At 51.4% G+C, this 19,954-nt stretch overlaps 9 protein-coding genes across 9 annotated transcripts; 4 read left to right on the top strand and 5 right to left on the bottom strand.

Annotated features, from left to right (window-relative positions):
- Positions 1–7: 7 nt before the first annotated feature.
- PMZ80_007439 (uncharacterized protein) lies at positions 8–1,199 on the bottom strand (the record flags this gene model as incomplete). The annotated part of the gene is made up of 5 exons (XM_064875847.1): positions 8–548; positions 596–710; positions 759–1,036; positions 1,103–1,124; positions 1,181–1,199. The coding sequence occupies 5 exons, from the start codon at positions 1,197–1,199 to the stop codon at positions 8–10; spliced, it is 975 nt and encodes a 324-aa protein (XP_064728111.1).
- Positions 1,200–1,615: 416 nt separating this feature from the next.
- On the top strand, positions 1,616–3,055 carry PMZ80_007438 (uncharacterized protein; the record flags this gene model as incomplete). The annotated part of the gene is made up of 1 exon (XM_064875846.1): positions 1,616–3,055. The coding sequence occupies one exon, from the start codon at positions 1,616–1,618 to the stop codon at positions 3,053–3,055; it is 1,440 nt and encodes a 479-aa protein (XP_064728110.1).
- A 1,282-nt stretch (positions 3,056–4,337) lies between these two features.
- On the bottom strand, positions 4,338–6,041 carry PMZ80_007437 (uncharacterized protein; the record flags this gene model as incomplete). The annotated part of the gene is made up of 3 exons (XM_064875845.1): positions 4,338–5,409; positions 5,491–5,866; positions 5,915–6,041. 3 exons carry the CDS (start codon positions 6,039–6,041, stop codon positions 4,338–4,340), a joined length of 1,575 nt encoding a protein of 524 aa, XP_064728109.1.
- Positions 6,042–7,436: 1,395 nt separating this feature from the next.
- RIM2 (Pyrimidine nucleotide transporter, mitochondrial) lies at positions 7,437–8,527 on the bottom strand (the record flags this gene model as incomplete). The annotated part of the gene is made up of 2 exons (XM_064875844.1): positions 7,437–8,427; positions 8,475–8,527. The coding sequence occupies 2 exons, from the start codon at positions 8,525–8,527 to the stop codon at positions 7,437–7,439; spliced, it is 1,044 nt and encodes a 347-aa protein (XP_064728108.1).
- Positions 8,528–8,993: 466 nt separating this feature from the next.
- PMZ80_007435 (uncharacterized protein) lies at positions 8,994–10,007 on the top strand (the record flags this gene model as incomplete). The annotated part of the gene is made up of 1 exon (XM_064875843.1): positions 8,994–10,007. The coding sequence occupies one exon, from the start codon at positions 8,994–8,996 to the stop codon at positions 10,005–10,007; it is 1,014 nt and encodes a 337-aa protein (XP_064728107.1).
- A 73-nt stretch (positions 10,008–10,080) lies between these two features.
- Positions 10,081–11,934, bottom strand: PMZ80_007434 (uncharacterized protein; the record flags this gene model as incomplete). Its single annotated transcript, XM_064875842.1, has 1 exon — positions 10,081–11,934. One exon carries the CDS (start codon positions 11,932–11,934, stop codon positions 10,081–10,083), a length of 1,854 nt encoding a protein of 617 aa, XP_064728106.1.
- Positions 11,935–11,960: 26 nt separating this feature from the next.
- On the bottom strand, positions 11,961–15,785 carry PMZ80_007433 (uncharacterized protein; the record flags this gene model as incomplete). Its single annotated transcript, XM_064875841.1, has 1 exon — positions 11,961–15,785. One exon carries the CDS (start codon positions 15,783–15,785, stop codon positions 11,961–11,963), a length of 3,825 nt encoding a protein of 1,274 aa, XP_064728105.1.
- A 772-nt stretch (positions 15,786–16,557) lies between these two features.
- Positions 16,558–17,658, top strand: PMZ80_007432 (uncharacterized protein; the record flags this gene model as incomplete). Its single annotated transcript, XM_064875840.1, has 1 exon — positions 16,558–17,658. One exon carries the CDS (start codon positions 16,558–16,560, stop codon positions 17,656–17,658), a length of 1,101 nt encoding a protein of 366 aa, XP_064728104.1.
- A 609-nt stretch (positions 17,659–18,267) lies between these two features.
- On the top strand, positions 18,268–19,894 carry GDT1 (GCR1-dependent translation factor 1; the record flags this gene model as incomplete). Its single annotated transcript, XM_064875839.1, has 2 exons — positions 18,268–19,774; positions 19,827–19,894. The coding sequence occupies 2 exons, from the start codon at positions 18,268–18,270 to the stop codon at positions 19,892–19,894; spliced, it is 1,575 nt and encodes a 524-aa protein (XP_064728103.1).
- Positions 19,895–19,954: the final 60 nt, after the last annotated feature.

Raw genomic sequence — 19,954 nt, 5'->3', positions numbered from 1 at the left:
GGGTGATCTAGCTTTGATGTTGCTGAACTGCCTCTTTCGGGATGAATTCCTTGGCAACGAATATATCGACCAGACCCTGGAGAGGCTCTGTATCCTTCTTTGGTAGCAGGTCGTAGTACATAGCCACAGTCATGAAGTGGACGAAGCAGCTGTTCAGTTCGAGGTGTCGGCCCAAATGCCAGAATGGGTTCTCGTAGTGGTTGTGGTAAAGGTGGGCATAGCATCTGAACATCTGCTTGATGATACCCTTGATGTCGTTGTGGAAGTTCTGGTGGAATCCAGAAGCCTTGCCGATCCAGTCGTCTCTACCAACTGCTAGCTGGTTCAGGGGCTGTGTGAGGTTAGTCGCAGGTGTACCCGGAGCAGGTGAGTTAGAGCCGTTTGTGTCTCCAGAGGCATAAGCTGTGGATGCAATGCTTGGTGGAGGCTCCGTAGGAAAGACGTTAGGGTCGTGGATTTTGCCAACTATCCATCTCTGTACTCGCACAATGTAAGATGGGGCTGGAATCTTCGCAGGCCGGCCGTTCTCAAGCCAGGTGTAAGTCAGTCTATGATGTGTCAGCTGGAGCAGAAGTGCAATCTCTGATCGACGCACCTTCCCGCGGACATGGTGGGACAAGTGTGGTCGTTGCATAGAGCGACTCCAGTGTTGGTGTCCGTCTCTTGAATAACTTGTATTAAGCCGGTCAACAGCCTGTTCATCTCCACCACTTGTGCGTATCAGCATGGATGTCATCTACGCTCAGTCGTCCTCGTACCTTGATGTGCAAGCCATTCTCCCAACTCGACGTTCTTTGGCTGAGCAGCCAGAGTCAAGAAGTTTCCCTTGACCGAGCATTTCGCATATCTTTCGTTCAAGAACTTCTTCGGCTGTTCCTGGTAGACTTCGTCTGACGTAGCACTATACGCCGATGATATAGAGGGAGAGTTCGGTAGGTTTGGCACAGGAGGTGCATTTGCAGTAGTCGGCGATTGGGCGGCTCTGTCCCGCAAGTTTTGTGTGGACCTTGTGTTGCCACGACCAAATGCCTGGCGGCTGGATGCATTGCAAAAGTTAGCAGGCTGTAAAGGTCTCAATAGAGACGTGGTGTTGACCGCCCACCTGCTCATAATAGCGAGTTGGTCTGGGGGTGAACAATGTCGAGAGGGGGGATTGTGGAATGTTGGCCGACTTACGCACTGGAGAAGAACGAGGTCATAATGCTCTTCTGCGAGCAGACCTAAGCTGCTACACTGATATATCACTTTGGATTCGGCGTCGTTGTAATTCACCACAGAGCAGAAAGTGAAGGGACATGTGACAGCCTCGCAAAGATCTCCTTATGGCAAGGGCGACCCCCCATTTTGGCCCTCCGAGCCTAAATCTGCAGGTGCGGCCCGAGTGTTAAGCTAGCTTATTTCGATCCTTCTCCCAGTCTATCCTTGCGGAGTTGAAAAGAGAGGCCCGTGCGCGTAGCAAAAACACGTCTGGATATCGCTGTATGTTCCACTAGAAGGAGCTGATCATGCTCTAAAGCCATTTGCGCCATTCAATCGCGCCTCAAGTGATTCGTCGTGATTGCATTGGGGTACTCCTATACAGGTCATCCATCACAGCGAAGGAAGAATCACAGTCATGTCTGCTGTCGAAGAACCGCAAGCCAATGGCCAGCAAGACTCTCCGCTAGCAGACGACACTCCAGAGCTCATACAAGACAAAGGCTCAAACGACGGGGATGACGATGACCTCTTTGGCAGCGACAACGATGAAACCGTTCAGAAACAGAAACGCGCATTAGATGACCAAGAGCTAGACTCGGGCGACGACTTAGGTCGAGACGACAGAGTAGCAGACACAGTCGAGGATGCCGAGGAAGAAGAAGAAGCAGGGGGAGCCAGACTTCTTCGAACGATCGACTGCGACGTCCCTCGAATCAATTACCCGAAAGGCGACGAGTTCTACCTCCTCAACATGCCCAATTTCCTCGGCATAAAACAAGAAGCGTTCAGCCCAGACACCTACGAACCACAAACCCTCGCTCATGACGGCGATCCAACCCGTCAAACTTCAGCTTACAGCACAGCCATGTCCTCAATGTTCTGGCGGCGCGATCCCAACGACTCCTCCAAGATGCAGTCTACAGCTCGATTTGTCAGGTGGGAAGACGGGAGCATCACCCTGCAACTCGCGACGAAACCAACGCAGCAATACAAAGTCGCTGCTCAGCCATTACGGCAGGGCTTCGGCAAGAAACTACCGCCTGGTACACCCTACGACCCGTCGAAAGACAGTCTTACCTTCCTAGCAGCCGCACACTCGACTCAAGTCGTGGATCTACAGCTCGTTCACGCTCTCGACGCATCAATGAAGATTTTGCCAACGGGAGGAGAACAAGGTGAAGCCGAGGCCAGGCTGAAACAGCTCATGGCTGCCACGAAACAGGAAGGCATCACGTTGGCACGGCCGAAAGAGAACGCGGAGGACCCAGAGTTGGCAAGGAAAGCAGCTGAGCAGTTCGAGAAGGAGAGAATGCGGGCACAGAGAAAGAGAGAAAACGCAGAAGAACGATTGACGATGAAGAGGAATAATGTTCTCGGACGCGCTGGCCTCGGCGGCGGACGTGGTGGCCTCAGCGTTGCAGGTCTAGAAGACGAAATGGGCATGCCGCTTTCGAGAGGGAAGAAGAAGATGACAAAACGCGGGAGGAACAGACATGGAGAGATCTACTCGGATGACGAGGACGAAACTATGCCTCGTGGTCGGACGAGAGAAGACGAATATGACCGGAATGATGAATTCCTCGCTGATTCAGAGGAGGAACCAGAGCAGTATGGTGGGGACGATGATCTTCTTGATGATGAGGAGGAGGATGATACTGAAACTGCAGGGAGGAGATCAGTGCCTCAGGAGCGACCACGGAAAGAGGGGGAAAGAACGCCAAAGAGAAGTCGAATGGACGAGATAGATGAAGACGAGGATGCTGAGGGTGAGCCGGATGATGAGTTGCTGAGACAGAGTCCGCAGCAAGTGAGGAAGAAGAGGAGAGTGGTTGAAGATGAGGACGAGGATGAGTAGGTATCGCCTACGTTCAAAGCAGATAAGGCCGGTGGTCAGAAGGAGAAGTACCTTGGGGAGCATGAGACAGATCTACAAGGTGGTGGACATGCTCCTTAAGAATCGTCGCGCCCAATCGACTTCACGGTGGATGGACTCATGCCAAAATACCTTGGAAGTGTCTTCATCAGGGATATCAACGTGGCCGCGGCTGGCCATATCCAGCACTTTGGAGATCTGGTGGGCTCCTGAGACGCAAAATGAGACACTCAAGAACAACTTATGAGCTTTGGTTTGAGCTCGACATAACCACAGTGTAGCTCTACCATCACGCTCCACGAGGTACAGGAGCACTCCCAAGATAGCTGAGGACTCAAAACGCTCTTGAGATGTACAGCAAAAGCCTCTATATCGGACTATCTATTTTACGTTCAAAAAGAGCAGTCTCAATTTGAGGATGAAACACGATCTGTTCTTCATTCAACGGTTTCTTGTGCTTTGTCATTCGATAACTTCTCTCCCAGCATCTACCACCGCAAAACGAGATCAGACATTTGACAGGCACCCCAGCCATCCAATTGATGTATCGCTCCGGGCCTTTGCAGGGGAAATATGCCACCATTTCTACCGGACTTAATCAACCCTGCGCTGCTCTAAGTAGGCAATGCTGAGGCAGTGAGCTACGAAGCCGTAGCTGGGGCGACAATGCGTAGATCCGCCGGCAGGCACAATCAGTGATCACCGTGATCGTGAGAAGGTCCGGCCCATGCTAGAGCCAAAGGAAGGCGCGACTCGACCATCGGGAAGGTGGGACTGATCAAATTGCGAGAAGGGAAGGCGTGACCAACGGCCTCAAGACGGAAGGTACGATCTGAGCGTGAGGGAAGCTGCGACCGACTACTGGAATAGAAGGGAAGGTGCGATGCCTTCGAACGGAAGGTGCGACCCATTGAAACGGAAGGTGCGACCTGCCAGTGATGTGAGGAAGGCACGTGCATGTTGCTAGTAGGAAGGTGCAACGCGGTTGAGGAGGTAGGCGCGACTGTATGCCAGTTTGGAGAGAAGGTGCGATGTGCATGGTGGGAGGAAGGCAGGAGCATGGAAGGGGAAGTGCGACACTTTGGGATCAAGAGAAGGTATCACTGAGACCAGGAACCTGACATCGGGTCGCACGCTGGTGTACAAGCGGATGGTGGAATATCTTCGTGGTTGTCTCTCTAGAGCTATGTATCAGGCAAAAGCTCAAGTGTTCAACGCCACAACAACTCTCTGCTCTCTTCGTCTGCGGTGTTCTCCCCATGTCCTAAGCTTTCTGCTCCCCATGTACAGCATTCACCTTCTCCACCTCACTACTTCCATTCCTCGAGCCCAGTAGCCCCTTCTCATTAACACCAGCAACATGATGATTCTCATCAACCTCAATATCCCTCTGATACACCGCCACCTCATCCTCATCCCCAAACAAAGCCGCAACCTCCTCCAGCGGCATCCCCCTCGTATTCGGAAAAAACAGCCACATAACCACCGCCCCAATACTTCCCGGAATAATGAAACACAAATAAAACCTCCACTGGATATTCTCAAACGCCACCGGCGCAGCCTGCAACCAAATGATATTCATCAAGCTTATCATACTGACGCCCAGACACACGCCCTTCGCGCGGAGATGCGTGGGGAATAATTCGCCGAGGTAACTGAACTGTGTGCCGTCCAGACAGGCGCCGTAGAAGACCTGGTAGATGAAGAACATGGCCACGGCGGCCTGGAGGGCAGCGCTGTTATTGCTGGGCACGAAGTTCGCGACGAGTGCGGCCTCGATGATGAGCGTGCACATGCATCCTGCTACGCCGAAGGCCATGAAGCGGGGGCGGTTGAAGCGGTCGACGAGGAGCATGCCTGCGACGTTCATGCCTAGGGCGAAAACGAGCCAGGCGGCGGGGTAGAGGAGTTGCTTGACGGGACTGAATCCTAGACTGGCGTACAGTGTGGGACCGTAGTTATTGATGACCAGTACACCGCTGCACTGGATGATCCCCGTTGTTCCGATAGCCAGGAGCGCCCGTTTGCGGTAGCTGGGTTTGCTGAACATGTCTTTCCAGGATGAGCCGAGGGTGCGGTCAATGGCGATTTGTTTGTTGATCTGGTAGAATTCTGCTTCGGCCATTTCGTGGTTGGGGTCGTTTTTATTGGTGTGGAGTTTTATGAGGATCTGGTGGGCTTCTTCGGGGCGGTTCTGCATGCAGAGCCAGCGGGGTGATTCCGGGAGGAAGGGGAGGGCGACGAGGAGCATAAGGGGCCAGACGCATTGCAGGGCTAGGGGTGGGCGCCAGGTTTTGTTGCCGCCTTCTGTCCAGAAGAAGAAGCCGAAGCCGACCCTGGCGGATGGTTAGTAGGGGGTCCTTATCTCACGACGTAGGGATCAAGGAGTATGGTGGTATACGTGAAGAATGACATACCAAGCTTGAATGACGTATCCGAGCACCAGACAGACCGCGTGAATATCGACGAGCGCGCCTCGGAATTGTACTGGGACCAGCTCGTTCATGAGGATGGGCACAGCAGCGAGGATCATGAATGCGCTTGCACCGGCGACGAAGCGGAAGGCGATGAACATGCCTATGTGGACGCTGCCTGCTAGACATGCACCCGATATGATGGCGAGACTGGCCGCGAGAGCACATGCCCATTTGCGGCCATATTTGTCTGCGAACCAGGGCAGGCAGAGGGTCCCTATGACGCCGCCGGCTTGGAAGAGACCATTTGTCGTTGCGATGAGGTCTGTGCCGTCGGGGCGGGTATCTAGCTCGAAGTAGGCGATGAATGAAGGTTGACCTGGATATGTTAGTGATTGATTGGGAATGTTTTCATCAGTCGATGTACCAAGTGTAGTGCCAATGATCGACGCTGTGTAGCCATAAGTGACCGAGCCCAATCCAAGGAAGCAGAGTACAAGAATGTTGAATGGGTTCAAGCCTTGCTTTAAATCGCTGGCTGAATGATGTGCCATGCTGTAAGCTCACGGGGAGAGGTAGGTATGAATAGCTGACAGATCCAACGAGCAGTGTAGAAGAGAAGGCATGATCATGGGGGTACTTCTGACATCTTATCTTCGTCCTTCTTCATGATCGTCCACCTGCATGAAGTACATGCCCGAGGCTCGAGATAGCTAAGGTTTGCAAAGCAGGATGCGTAACGCGTCTCGCTTCCGTGATGCGAAGGGCTGTGGTTGGATGGGGAAGGAACGACAAGCCAGGAGTTCTTTGGTTCCAAGCCACCCCAGGTTTCCTCCCCGCAAAGCGCACGTTAAGCTCGTTGTAGCCCCGTGGATCCGGGCGTGGTCTAGGCTCAAATTGGTGAAAATCAGGCTTCTCAGAGTTTAAGTCCGAGTCAAAGCTGGAGAGTCACGATCTTGCTTGTAAACAGAGATTCGTGGTTGCTGATTCAAGGCCTCCCAGGTTTTGGTTCCGAGTCAAGGCTGGCGAGTCATAATCTTGCTTGTAACAGAGGTTCGTGGCCATTGTTGGGCAACTACGACCCAGTCATTACATATACCCGCAGCCACCGACCCACCAACCTTACCATCTCCATACCACTTACACCACATCCATACAGCACAGTACAGTCCCGGTCCGTAAGTCTGAAGACTTGGCACGAATCTCACCAAAATTGTGCTACTTCGAGCTGTAGTAATGAGATAATCTAGGCATAAAGACCATAGTTTAACGATGGTTTACTGATGAAACCGCCTCTATTCTATACAGCTATGACATCTTTAGTAGAATTATCGTCGTCGTCGCCGACTCGAGAAGAGCTGTAGGTAGGAAGTCCAAAATTTATGCTAAGTTTATGCTAGTAAGCATGATTTCTGATACTCTCTACCTTCTTCCTCACAGGTACGAACGAAATTAAAAGATAATAGAAATACTTCGCGTAGTAAAGTGCGAAGTAAGACTAGCTCTATCTACTGTACAATTGTTACAATACATCGTCACTGTAAAAAGGTTGGTATGAGGCCTTGAAGTAGCACAATTTTAGTGAGATTCGTGCCAAGTCTTCAGACTTACGGACCGGGACTGTACCAACACCATGCGTGTTTCAAGGCCTGCATGGAATCCTGCCCGGAATTTAGGCTGCGACAAATGCTCCGACACGTGGGTAAGAGGCAACGCAGAAGCTGGAGTCATATTATACATGTTTCCAGTGAGGGAGTATTCATGCCGATACGTTGAAGTCCAAGGTCTTCTATACTGTACATTCATTCCCTTCGATTCCATTCTAGGTCTTTTGTACATTTCCAAAACGTTTGCGGTCGACCTGAAGACCACTTCTGTGATGTTCAAACACTTTCCGTGAACATTAGTGTACAGATATCTCGCTGAGTAGAGAGCCAGGCTCAAACCCGCTACGCCGTTGTACCAAACACTCTCAAAAATACCTCATATACACCAAACATTATAGCTGCTGATGGGACGGCCCTCAGCAAATGAGGAGTCATGCCACCATATAGACCAGCCATGCCCTCTTCTTTGGCCACTAGCTTGAAGCACTGCACCAGGCCCGTGTACTTCACCATGACTTTGCCGGAGTCTGTTACTGTAGTTGGTGCTTGCCGTAACCTAGTCCGCACGACTTCGTGCGGGTATGTGACAACAGCAGCGATTAGCTTCGCACCAGCCGCTGCAGAGAACTTCCCAGCCCACTCTTCAACATCATCGGTCCATGTTCGTTGGTACCCAGGTGTGTTCAGTCTACGTGCCTCCCTTCTTGCCAGACCCAGCTTCATACGCTCGTACATGACCCATTGCATAGTTGACTCAGTCACACCGAGATAAGAAGCTGTCAAGCCCCGGTATAACCCTTTCACGCCTTCGTGTCTAACAGTCTGTTTTATGCAATCCCAGCTATTCTTGTACTGCCTGCCTCTCATTGGGTCATTGCTCGCTCTGTTCCGGTCGAGTTGAAGTCGGGTTTTGACCAGCCATATCGGGTTCGTGGCTGTTCCCGTCGCGATACCCGCGGTAGCCGCGGCTGCGATATGTATGCTCCAAACATTTTCCTTTCCCTGAGGGTTGAATTGTTCGTTGAGTATCCTCTTGCTGTTTCCGTAGACAAAAAAGTTGATACTGCGGGCGGGGACGACGCCTATTAGATTCGCGCCTAGACCTTTGAAGAGGGCGCGGAAGCCTTCGTGCTGGTATATTGCGCCTAGCATCTGGCCTGTTTCTTGTAGGTGGACTAATGCGGCTCGTGGCACGGTAAGGAGGGTTCTCTTTCGGGGCGTGGCATGTTGCGCGTGAAGTTCCCGGAGTTGCGCTTGGTAGAAATCTGATTGTAGTCGTGTTTTCAGCACGTCAAGTGGTGATGTGAGTGTCGCTGCGGTCATGCCACCGATACTAGGAACTGTCAGGTATTGATTGAGCCAGGATGGAAGCTGACTGACCCTCCTGCCACAAAATGAGCCCATGGCTTAGCCACGGGCTCACCCCTCGTCATCTGTTGACCATTTTGACTCTGTGGATTGGGAACAACGTCTCCGGTTTCCCTAGAGGTATTGACAAAATTGCCGTCGGACGATGGTTGCGAGCCTGCCAGAGGTCGATGCGCCGGTTGGGAAGAAAATGACATGAACTTGGTTCAGCCGTTGGGAGTTAGCGACTGCGTTGACGGTGGATATGGGTGGGTAGAAGATGGAATGAACGTGTTGATCTGTTAGAAGTTGATAGACGAGGATGATGTATTCAACTTTCGAGAAATTCTATGGGGGAGGCGCCAACTTTCTGGAACCGCGCCTGCCATGCACGATCTGAAGATCTAGGGAGTAGTATCACAAACGGAATGTTTGCCGGCCGCAAATCGTGACATCGACCGTGACCTCCCTGTCGACCATATCACATCCACTCCATCAGGTAAGTATCTTGTCCAATGTAGACTGACATCAGTACAAACTGACTGCCCAAAGATGCCTCCCGCAAGTGACCTCGACGATGACTACGTCGCAAGATTACTAGCAGAAGACGCAAAGAAAACATCACATAAATACGCATCGCAAGGACTGTCGGCCTTCCAGCCAAAGCGCAGAGCAGCAGATGTTCTCAAGCCCAACACTCGATTTTTGAGCCACATAGTGCGCGAGGCCGATCATCATAATGCGGCGCTGAAGAGGAAAGAGGAGCAAGAGTCTGAAAGACGACTGCGAGCACTGCGCGACGGCCATGAACCGCCGCGCAAGAGGCTAAGAGCGGATGAGAGTGATCAGTCGAAGAGGAGCCGCATGTTGAAGGATATTTTAGGTGCGACTCAACAAGATAGTAGTGGGAAGCACCGCAGTGCAGCTGACGAGTCACGCTCGAGCCGCGACCATCGCGACGGTGGTAAGGCTGAGCAGAAACATTCACGTAGGCATCGTTCTCGCGAGCGTCACAGACTTTCAGATGGCTCGCGGCGATATCAACGGAGGAATTCACCTTCACCTTCAGAGGATGAAAATGTCCAGCAGCGTCGCAAACGACACAAGTCTGCACCTCGAGAGAGAAGTGTTAACGTAGAAGAGAGGAACCGCCATCAGCGGCCGCTCCCAGTTGCTGCGTCGCGCAACCCAAGCCAGCTGGACGGGACCATTTCGGATGGTGAGGAAGCCGTGCAAAAAAAACGTGGCCGAGGCGCACACAGAGCGAGGCCTGGCATCGATGAACACTTTGCGAGAAGCTACGACCCCTCTCAGGACGTTTCGCTTGATTCCGACCACGACAGCGACGCCGAAGATTGGGACCTCGCACTTGAAGCCATGCGCGATCGTGCGAAGTGGAAGCGGAATCAAGCGTCTAGGATGAGGGAGGCTGGGTTTGACGAGAACCAGATATCCAAGATGGAGAATAGCTTCCTCGTTGATGATAGTCATGATGGCAATCGGAGCAGTGTGAAGTGGTCTAGCAAAGGTGAGGTGAGAGAGTGGGATGCTGGCAAGGTGCAGTAAGGCGTAGTATTACAATTTGTTCCTGGGGTTTCCTGTTTCAATCATTAGTACCTATGAATGTAACATTATCTACCTATGACATCCACCTATTCACACCATATTGTTTCGCTCTCCCAAAGACGTCCTTCATGCCGGTCATCGAAGACGACGATGACCTTTGCTCGAGGTCAGGTCTAGGTGGCGGTCTCTGCCAACTCGTAGTATCATAGTCCGATCCATCGTAGGCGTTAGCCTGAGGCTGCTGGTAGTGTGGTTGTGGCCCGGGCTGAGACTGTCTCCCATATGAAGTAGATCGGTTGTCATATTGATAGGCAGCATACCCAGGTCCATTCGATGATGTATTGTATGGCTGATACGACTGACTGGAAGATGGTGCGCCATACGATTGTGATTGTCCATTGGCAACCTGGTGTTGATATCGTGGAGCAGGAGGCACGTTATAGTCATATGCTTGGTACGAATCGTTTCGAGCGTCAGGATCCGAGACTGTATTATGGTATCTAGACTGTGACTGTGTCTCTGGGGTCGACTGACCAAGGTGCTGTGGACTTTCGTGCTGGTAATTCCTAGATGGTAACGGTGGCGGCGTAGACGCAGGTTGGCCTTGCCCGACACTACTAGGCCGAGACGACGGAGATGATGTACTGGGTGTGGGTTTCCTCCTAATAGCAGGCTGTACAGGAGGCACCGGGATCGTATCGTACCTGGGAACGTCTTGAGTTTGCCATTGTTGACTGTGTGACTGCTGTGGCGCAGCCGATGATATATCTGAATGCCACTTGCTAGGCTGGGGAGTGTACTCTGTGCTATATGTGGCTTCAGGAATCGATGGCTGTGGTTGAGCAACTAAGGATGGTGTGGACCTGTTATCGATGTCTTGGGAAGACCTAACCGGATTTAACGACAGTCGCGAGCGCCAGGAGGCCTCTGTGTCGCTTGTGGTAGCAGGAACGTGGTCGATGCTGGGCATCGGCGGTGTCCTTGGACTGGCGGACTCCTCAGAGACAGCTGTCTTGTCCAACTCAGCTGTGTCGTCGTTGTCGGTGTCGTTTTCGTCGTTATCGTCGGCGTCGGTGTCGTCGTGGTTGGTGTCAATCGTCATGGTCCTGTTCGCCGGCTTCTTGACGCCAGCACTTCGAAGGACCCTTGCGACAGCTTCGTTGCCTGCGTCGACAGCCGTCTTGACCGACGTGAGTATGCGTGAGACGGCGTCCACCAACATTACCAGACAGTCTTCGTTCTCTTCCTGTAGGGCAATTTGAAGGGCATTGAAGCCGTTGTTATTGACATGCATGATATCTGCACCCTTTTTCAATAGAAGCTCAATGCATTCGGCCTCGCCTCTGAAGGCTGCGGTCGTCAACGCCGAGTCTCCGTCCTGGTCAGTCAGTGTAATGTCGGCGCCCTTCTCCAACAACATTTCCACTGACTCAACTGGCAGCCACATCACTGCATTGATCAGTGGAGTACTGTGCGACGAGCCGCCATAAACATTCACAGCGGCTTCCGCATGCACAAGCATTTCTGTGATCTTCTTATCACCTCCCTGCGTTGCTGCGATCAATGGATAGCCTGATTCACCTGCCCCGAGATTTGGATCCGCTTTATGCTTCAGGAGAAGTTCGACAACCTCAACTTGCGTATATTCGCAGGCTGCTTGCAAGGCTGTACCATACTCGAAATTTGGGTTTGTAGTCAGCGTGTTGACATTCACGCCTCTGCCGAGTAGTTCGGTGACGATTTCAACATGTCCTTCTGCTGCTGCCGCCTGTAACGGCCAACCAGCTTCAGCGTTGACATCGGCACCCTTCTCGAGCAATAGCTTAACGATCTTAGTGGTCCCATCATGGGCGGCAGCAGTCAATGCATTGCCGTAGCTGTATGGAAAGTCAGTAAAACTGGCCTGTGCAATGCTATCGCGAAACATTGCTTGTCAATGTCACAAGAGGCCACTTACTTCTCTTCTTCATCTTCGTCTTCGTCTTCGTCTTCGTTATCTTCATCATCTTCATCGTCGTCGTCATCAGTTTCGCCGTCGCCCTCACCTCCCTCACTGCCCTGCTCAGTAGTCATACTTGGAGGCGCTTCAGCATTAGCATCCGCGCCGAAGTCGTTCAGCAATAGCCGTACAATATCCTCGTTCTCGTAATCAGTAGCGTGGTAGAGGGCTTCGTTGATGATGTCAATTGAAAGGGTCTTTTTTGTGTACTGCCAGACTGCTTGGAGAATCTCCGACTGGTCGTCCCATGCAGTGGCAGCTTCAACGAAAACGTGACGACAGTCGAGTCCATCTCTCCGCTCTAGGATCAGCTTAACCATGCTCCATTCAGTCTCGTCCGCTGCTGCATCCATGGCTTTTTGGAAGGTATCTTGAGGGTGTCTATAGACCATTAATTTATCAAAGACCTCGGTTTGACCACTGCTCGCAGCACTGATGAGGGCAAGATTGTACTCTCGGGGAGGCAGCTTGTCAGCGCACGCGGAGATGAGGAAGTCGAAGAGTGTCGTGTTGGAACTTTTAGCGGCGGCTGCTAAAGGAGGCGGAATTTCCTCGTGACCATCCAACGATAAATTGGCTCCTTTTGAGACCAACAATTCTACAGCTTCTTGGCTGCCGGATGAGATAGCTGCATTAATCACAGGACCTGTGTCTTCTGCAAAAGCGTTGACGTCTGCTCCGCAAGCGACGAGTTTCTGCATGATTTTCACATAACCCTCGAGCGCTGCCATATGCAGTGGTGTGTCCACTTCTTGTTCTTGTCCGTGATTGATCTCAGCACCAGAGTCCAGGAGGACATCTATGATATCAAGTCGGTCGCAGCAAGCAGCCAAATGTAGCTGTACAAGATTAGCATAAATGAGAAGCATGAAAAAGAATGATACAAGCCTTACCGGTGCATTTTCCCAGTCGTCTACTTCGTTGATCTCTGTGTCATGGCCATGTTTGATCAGCGCAGTCACCAGATCTGGAAAGCCAAACGCTGCTGCGACATGTAGACCCGTCAAGGAGTTGAGGGGCCATCCTTCAAGGCGGCCTGTCAAGCGAACATGTTCTTTGAGATATCGTCTTCGAAGTTGCGAATCCTTCGCCCAGAAGTCGTTGTCATCGGATGTTATCAAGTCCTCAGCAATCTCTTTAGTAGCACTTCCAGCGTGCCTTAGCCAGTACTTTACAGGATATGCAAGTGCGGCGTCTTTTATGGCTAATGCTTCTGGGTCTTCCTCCTCCTCGTCAGCTTCTTCGAACTCTTCAGTCTCGTCGTCGCTTGAGGTAGTACTGTCGTCCGCCCAAGCGCTATGATGATCCGCAACAGTACCTTCCGGTTCTGTGCGAGTTTCGTCACCCTCGCCATTGTCTGTGGCGGACTCGTGCGCTACGTCGCTCCCCTCCCCATGAGTGTCGTCCGCGCCCTCGTCTAGCTGATGCTCTACTACGACCACTGCGTCGAATCGTTCTGTGATATGCTCGAAGGACCTGAAAGCTAACATACCATGCTGCCATTTCGTTTCATCTTCTGACATACCGAGTAACTGCTTGGAACTCTCCAGCAAATGCGTCTTCACCACGATGTTCATGAAACCCACCTTGACATCGTTCTCTCGGTCTCGTGTGGTAGTGAGGAGGGGTTTGCAACTCTCCACAAGCTGTCGCAATTCGCTTCTCTCTTCGTCAGTCGACGACATGCCTGCCAAAATACTCAGTTCCGCACCAGTGGGGTCCTCGAAAGTAAGAACTAGCGCGCGAAGTATTTCCTTGATTTTTTCTGCAACGTTCGCGTTCTTATGCAGCACACGCAGCCATGCGCTTTCCAGAAGCGTGTTGAGGTCCTGCGGCATAGTCTCCAAAATTCGCCGCACCTCGCGACGACTGTCCTTGTCGGAAAGAGCTTTCAGCTGGAGGCATGCGATATCTATCCACTGTGTATTTTGTGCTTTTTTCGAAATCAGGCTGTGTGCGAAGTAGGCAACATCTCTTTCGTACTTTTTCTCCTCCCTCAGATCGGAAACTTTGGTGTATGCATGTCTGCGGAGCTCCTTCTTCACCTGATCCTCATACTTGTCATCCTCGAGATCGATCAGGCGCACCACTTTGGCTTCAAGGGCGGTCTTGATGGTGCGAACATTTCTGCTTGATAGAAGCCATCTGACAGGCACTCTGTCTGAATCTGACGTTGAAGTGCGTGAGACTTCAGCTCCGATGAGCCCCAGAAGTTTTTGTGTTGATGGCGAGTCTTCCGGAAGGACGTGCAGGTTGTTGACGACGAAGTAGACCGTTCCGATGAAAGGATCATATAGCATATCTTGCATTGTTTGCCACATATTCTCCACTGTGAGCTGAAGTGCAGAGCGTTGAGTCTCTCTTGAATCTTCTTTTGCTTTTTTCTTCATGAAGTGTTTCGCATGTGGCACTAAGATCTCCTGCTGATCAATAAGCTGTTGGAGAAAGGATTTGAGTATATCCTCAGCCGTTGACTGATCTGCACCACTTTGGCAGAAGTAGAATACGACTAGGGGCGGTGCTTTATCACCAGAAGAATCAGCTATCCTCGCATCGAGATCGTCTAGGACGGCCAGGGTGTTGCTCGTCTTGCCCCGTCCAGCCTGCCCTCTAATCCACATCGCATCGATCCGTTGTCCCTTAGGACTTTCATGTAGCCATGCCTGGTATTCTGGCTCAGCTACAAGCCACGAGGACGAAGTGTCTTTCCGCTTAACAGCGTTGCGGATAGAGTCCATGTCAGGGCCTTTGAGGACTTTTTTGACTGCCAGGACCGTGTCTCTATCAATGTTGCGTGTCGCGTTCAGTCGGCTCTTGGCAATACTATGAGACATCTGTATGATCGGCTTTATTGAACCTCTGACCAACTGGTATCGGTCGTCTTTGGGTCCTTGAAACTTCACAAGGTTCCGATGGTTGCTGGCAAGTCCCAGGGCATCTATGCCGGTCAAGGTAGCTGAGTCGCGACTTACGAATTCTGCCAGAGATTTAGGTATCGCAATACCAAAGATAGCGGGAAGACCTGCCTGCTCCGCGAAGTTCGTCGGATGCTCTTCATAGAAGCAGAACAACTCAATTCTTTGGGTTAATTTAGCGACCAGTCGCATGAAATCGTTTTTCAACTCCCTTAAGCCCTCGTCACCGGGCTTCATCATGTCTAGCAGTTTCGAGCTTGTAGTCTTGTCAACCTTTTCGCCAATTACTGCAAGCATCGACGCCGCCGAAGCAGCAGGGCAGCCGTCGAATGGTGTCCCGAAGAAGATACAGCCTGAAATACACTCAAACATAGTTGGTACAAGGTCGCGCCGCTGATCTGCAAGAACTATCGCTTTTGCGATCACTAAACCTCCCATGCTGTGACCAAGAAATACTACTGGAGTAGTTGAGCGGGCCTCTCTACTGCCACGTAGACCAAGGAGCAACGAAATAGCGATGTTGTAGATGAATTGCTTGACTTTGAGTCCGCCACTCCATGCAGATTCGTACTGAAACAGTAATATTCTGGCTTTTGGGAAGTCTCGTGCGAGGCCATCTTTACTGTCTTTGATCCAGTTAAATTCTGTTTTGTTCGATTGCCAGCTCTTCTCGGGGTCTGTGCCAAGGCCTGGGATGACTACGATATCACAGTCTGGTTTCGCCCCGTCTGCTGGTTTGTATAGCACTTTGATACCTTGTTGGATATCGTCCAGAGTCTTTCGTGGCGGATGAGGACCTGCGGAACCTGGAGTTAAGGTATTCGTGCGGACCACACGTCGTGTACCTGACCTTGCTAGAGACATGATTCATGGCCGTCCTTGCACAACGAATTTGAATGTTCCTGAGGCCCGTCGGGCTCTGACAACTTCCAGACCAACCGGGCTTGATCGACTCCGCGAGTTACGGAAAGTTCAGAGTAGGCCGATGCTGGCTTGCAAGTCGTGGTGTTTCCTGCTTTCCGGCAGGGAAACATTCAGTCGGCCATTATCATCTTGTTAAACAACTGTGGTAGCATTATTGCACCTGGCAGTTGACCGGCTCATTTTGCGCGTCCACTTTCGGCTGACATTGTTGCATACAACAGTGCTAAAGCACGCTTACCGAGCAATAAAAGCTCCATAAGCAGTTCGATACAAGCCTCGACCTCAGTCTGCGACAGGATTGTCAAGAATGGTGCAGGCATGATCGGGGAGGCAAGCATGTGTATTGGATCGCTTCTTCAATGCCTGTCGCGCTACGCCCCTGCTGATGGGGCCAACTAATGACGCCGCCGCCCCTTGGTGGCCTACTCTAATTAAAGATCTGCTACCATGGCAAGGCGCATGCTGCTGGTTAGCAAGGCCTCCGTATTTGAGGCTCTGTGAGAGTCCTTTTGACAAAGGTTCCCATGATGCTTCTCGCGTTGTGCGATCTCGACCGCACTGGTCCTGGTGTTGTATTTGGAAGAGCAACTGCTGAGTTTTGGATACATCGGTGCCACTCGATCGCCCTCTCTAGCATCTGAGCACGTACTTGCAGCCGTCGCATAATCTGAACAGATATTGAACATCAGAAAATCCCTCAAGCTCGAATGCGATGGCCAAAGCTCTAAACTATATGGCGGTCCCTGACGTCGAGGCCATTTCCAAATATTCTAGCGATGACGATCGAAATATCCTCATGACCAGCCGGATGAGCCCACCCTTCGAGGATGCGCATGCCATCTATACATCTGGCAACCACAATTCATCGAGCAAAGCCGAACTGCACCTGCCCGCAATCTACAATGTTCGTGATCCATCTGGCAGGTCCATTGGCCTTCGATCTTTGAATTCGGAGGATAGTGTGTCTATTCAGAAATACTGCTCGCAGCAACTAGCTGTGGCAAGACTCAATATCATTCATACACATTTATGGACGGCAGGCTTGCCGCGCAATGCTCAACCACTGCATAATCATGTTCTCCGTGGACGAAAATTCGTTATCACAGAGCGTGCAGATTATCATTTGCTCTGGCAGAAAGACACACTACTCCTCATGCCTCTGCCACCATATCTTCTAGATCACGAGTTTTGGATAAAGCACTTGTGCTCTGACCGGTCATTATTCGAGGTCGCCAATGGTATGCTTCTGTCTTATATGTGGCTGATCTGTTCCGAAAGTGATCTGAGTCTAGCTCACGAGGCAGGTCTGATACCTCAGGCTGTAGGATGGCCGGAATGGACGAGGCTTGTCCATTCAGCAGCATCGAGAATACCACTGGATGGCAGCAAGGATGTCAATCCGAGATACATGTACGGTGAGCTACGGCTAGGACGACTGAACTGGATCTATAGGTTATCTAGTCGCACGCGGAGTTTTACAACGATGATGCGCGGATATAACTACGGCTACACCTCATACGGGAGCTTCTTCGCAAGGAATACTGCATGGATAGTCGGTGCAACAGTGTATATTTCGGTGGTACTGACAGCAATGCAAGTCGGATTAGCCACGAAAGAATTACAAGACAGCATCGCTTTCAGTCGAGTCTCGTATGGCTTTACTTTACTTGCGATTGTAGCACCGCTTGGTGGATTGGCATTGGTAACGGTGTTGCTTATGGTACTTGTGCCATTCAACCTGACATATGCCCTTGGTCAGAGGAAAAGGGCTGCTGCCACTGCCCGGTCTGCACATGCGTCGTCCGGACATTAGGATAGCCTTAGTCAAGTGAATAGAATCATATCTGGTACCGATGCACAATTCATTTATGTGTTCCACCTCGTTACTAGAACGTCCTCGCTAGAAAGTAATGGCTCCCATGTCGCTATGAAAGTTGTGGTGAAGCGGCGCAGGGGCAAGATTGGCAGCCGCAATACCTGAATTGTGACTGGCTAGACTTTCGCTAGAGCCTCCTAAGCCTCCCGCGGCGTCCGCTTCAACGGTTCTGCAGCTGCGGCTTGGCAGGTTCTGGTGGCACCCCGGCCTGTGCTTCCTGAAAGCATGTTTGACAGACAATTAACGTTCTGCCAGTCGAGGGCAAAGGAGACGAGGATGCAGTACTGTTCACTTACACCAATTACTACACCTTAGTGATTACTTGCGCTTCGCAACTGTACTTCTACTTCCAGCGCTTTACATCCTTGTTGTGTCACCACCCAGTCTTGTAATATAATCGCTATCCGCAACAATCGGGCCCCGTAGCAACCTCAAAATCCGAGATCCCAGTCGTTGCGATTTGGGGGACACGCGACCACATTTCTGTAACCTCGACGACTCGGAGGAACACCACAGCTACTTCATTTCTTTTCTTCAACCGAGAAGATGAAGATACACCACAGACGGCATCTGTTCTGCGCAGTTTTCCTTCTCTCCCTTGTCGCGTCGATCGCGGCAACCCCAGTGTCAGCAGATACCGTAGCCTCGAAAGACGTGACCGAATCGACGCTGAAGACAGGGACGAAATCAAACCCGGTCGGCACAGAACATGCTCCTGTTGACGGGAAAGATGGCATACCACACGAGGGACCATGGGTCGAGACAAGTGCTGAGAGGGAGCGCAAAAAGGCTAAAACATCGTTGGATGATGATAACAGTCTGTCGCATACCACTCATACACAGATGAAGGACTACCAAGGGGAAGTCAGTCATGAGAAAATTCCGCAAAGCAACGAGGGTGTCATGGACGACAAGAGCCGGTCTGGCCCCATAGAAGGCACCCGAGGTACAGAAGGTGGTATTACCCAGAAGAGCAAGAATAAAGACACCATTTCAGTCGACCAAAAGAGACCCGACGCCCCAAAAGAACAGCCCCCACTGCCTCACAGTGAAAAGGAGAAGTTGAAGACTACCGAGGGTCTTGAGGATTCTGACAAGGTGGTCCTTGAGGACGACTCTCGGAAACTGCTCGGGAAACCAACCGATCTGCCAGAGAAACCACATTCATTACCACTGCCAGAGAACCCGTCCTCACCTAAGGACAACGTAATTCCTGCCGAAGAGCATCGATTATCCAACCACCCATCCGCATCACGAACAGATGCAGAGGGACTGCCAGGAAAGGAGGATATCGTCCAGCCTTTACACTCGATGTTCCTGGCCTTCACCATGATCATGTTCTCTGAGATCGGTGATAAGACATTCCTGGTCGCTTGCCTGATGGCCATGCGCCATGATAGGCTCTTGGTGTTCTCAGCCGCTTTCTCCGCCTTGATCGCTATGACAATCCTGTCCGCTGTCCTAGGACATGCTGTGCCAACACTCATCCCAAAGTGGCTGACGAATTTCCTCGCTGCTGGTTTGTTCCTTGTCTTTGGCGTAAAAATGCTGCTCGAAGCACGAAACATCAGCCCTGACGAAGGCGTTAGTGAAGAAATGAAAGAGGTGGAGCAGGAGCTAGAAGAGAAAGAACATGAAGCGTTGAGGAAGTCACGAAGAAGGTCATCCGTCTCGCCATATGTCCTAGAATCTGGTCGAGGCGGAATCCGCAAAAGCAGATCAGAAGCTGGCAGACTGCCTTCACCACCAGATTCTCCTATCTCTGAAACATCCTCACGATCCTCCTCGCCCTCGAGACGATCCACCATACGGAGCATAACAGCAGGCATAAATAATCTTTTCAGCCTACTGCTCAGCCCTGCTTGGGTACAGACCTTCGTCATGACGTTCTTGGGTGAATGGGGTGATCGAAGTCAAATTGCAACCATTGCTATGGCTGCTGGCTCTGACTACTGGTGGGTCACTGGTGGTGCTCTCTGTGGTCATGCCATCTGTACTGGTGTTGCGGTTGTTGGTGGTAAAGCTATTGCAGGCAAAGTTAGCTTGCGTACTGGTAAGCTGTTTGCCACATATCTTGATTCAGTTTTGCTGACGCTGATATGCAGTCACCATGGGCGGTGCGATTGCCTTTCTAGTTTTCGGTGTCGTTTACTTGCTGGAAGCAATCTACTGAGCGCTTTGTACTTTGTATTAATAACAGTTCCGGAACATCCGGAATCGACCCAGCTTTCTG

The sequence above is a fragment of the Knufia obscura genome (assembly GCF_036327395.1).
Source record: "Knufia obscura strain CCFEE 5817 isolate CBS 148926 chromosome Unknown scaffold_9, whole genome shotgun sequence".
Classification (NCBI taxonomy): Eukaryota; Fungi; Ascomycota; class Eurotiomycetes; order Chaetothyriales; family Trichomeriaceae; genus Knufia; species Knufia obscura.
The sequence above is the reverse complement of the archived record's forward strand: the minus strand, read 5'-3'. Positions and strand labels throughout refer to the sequence as shown.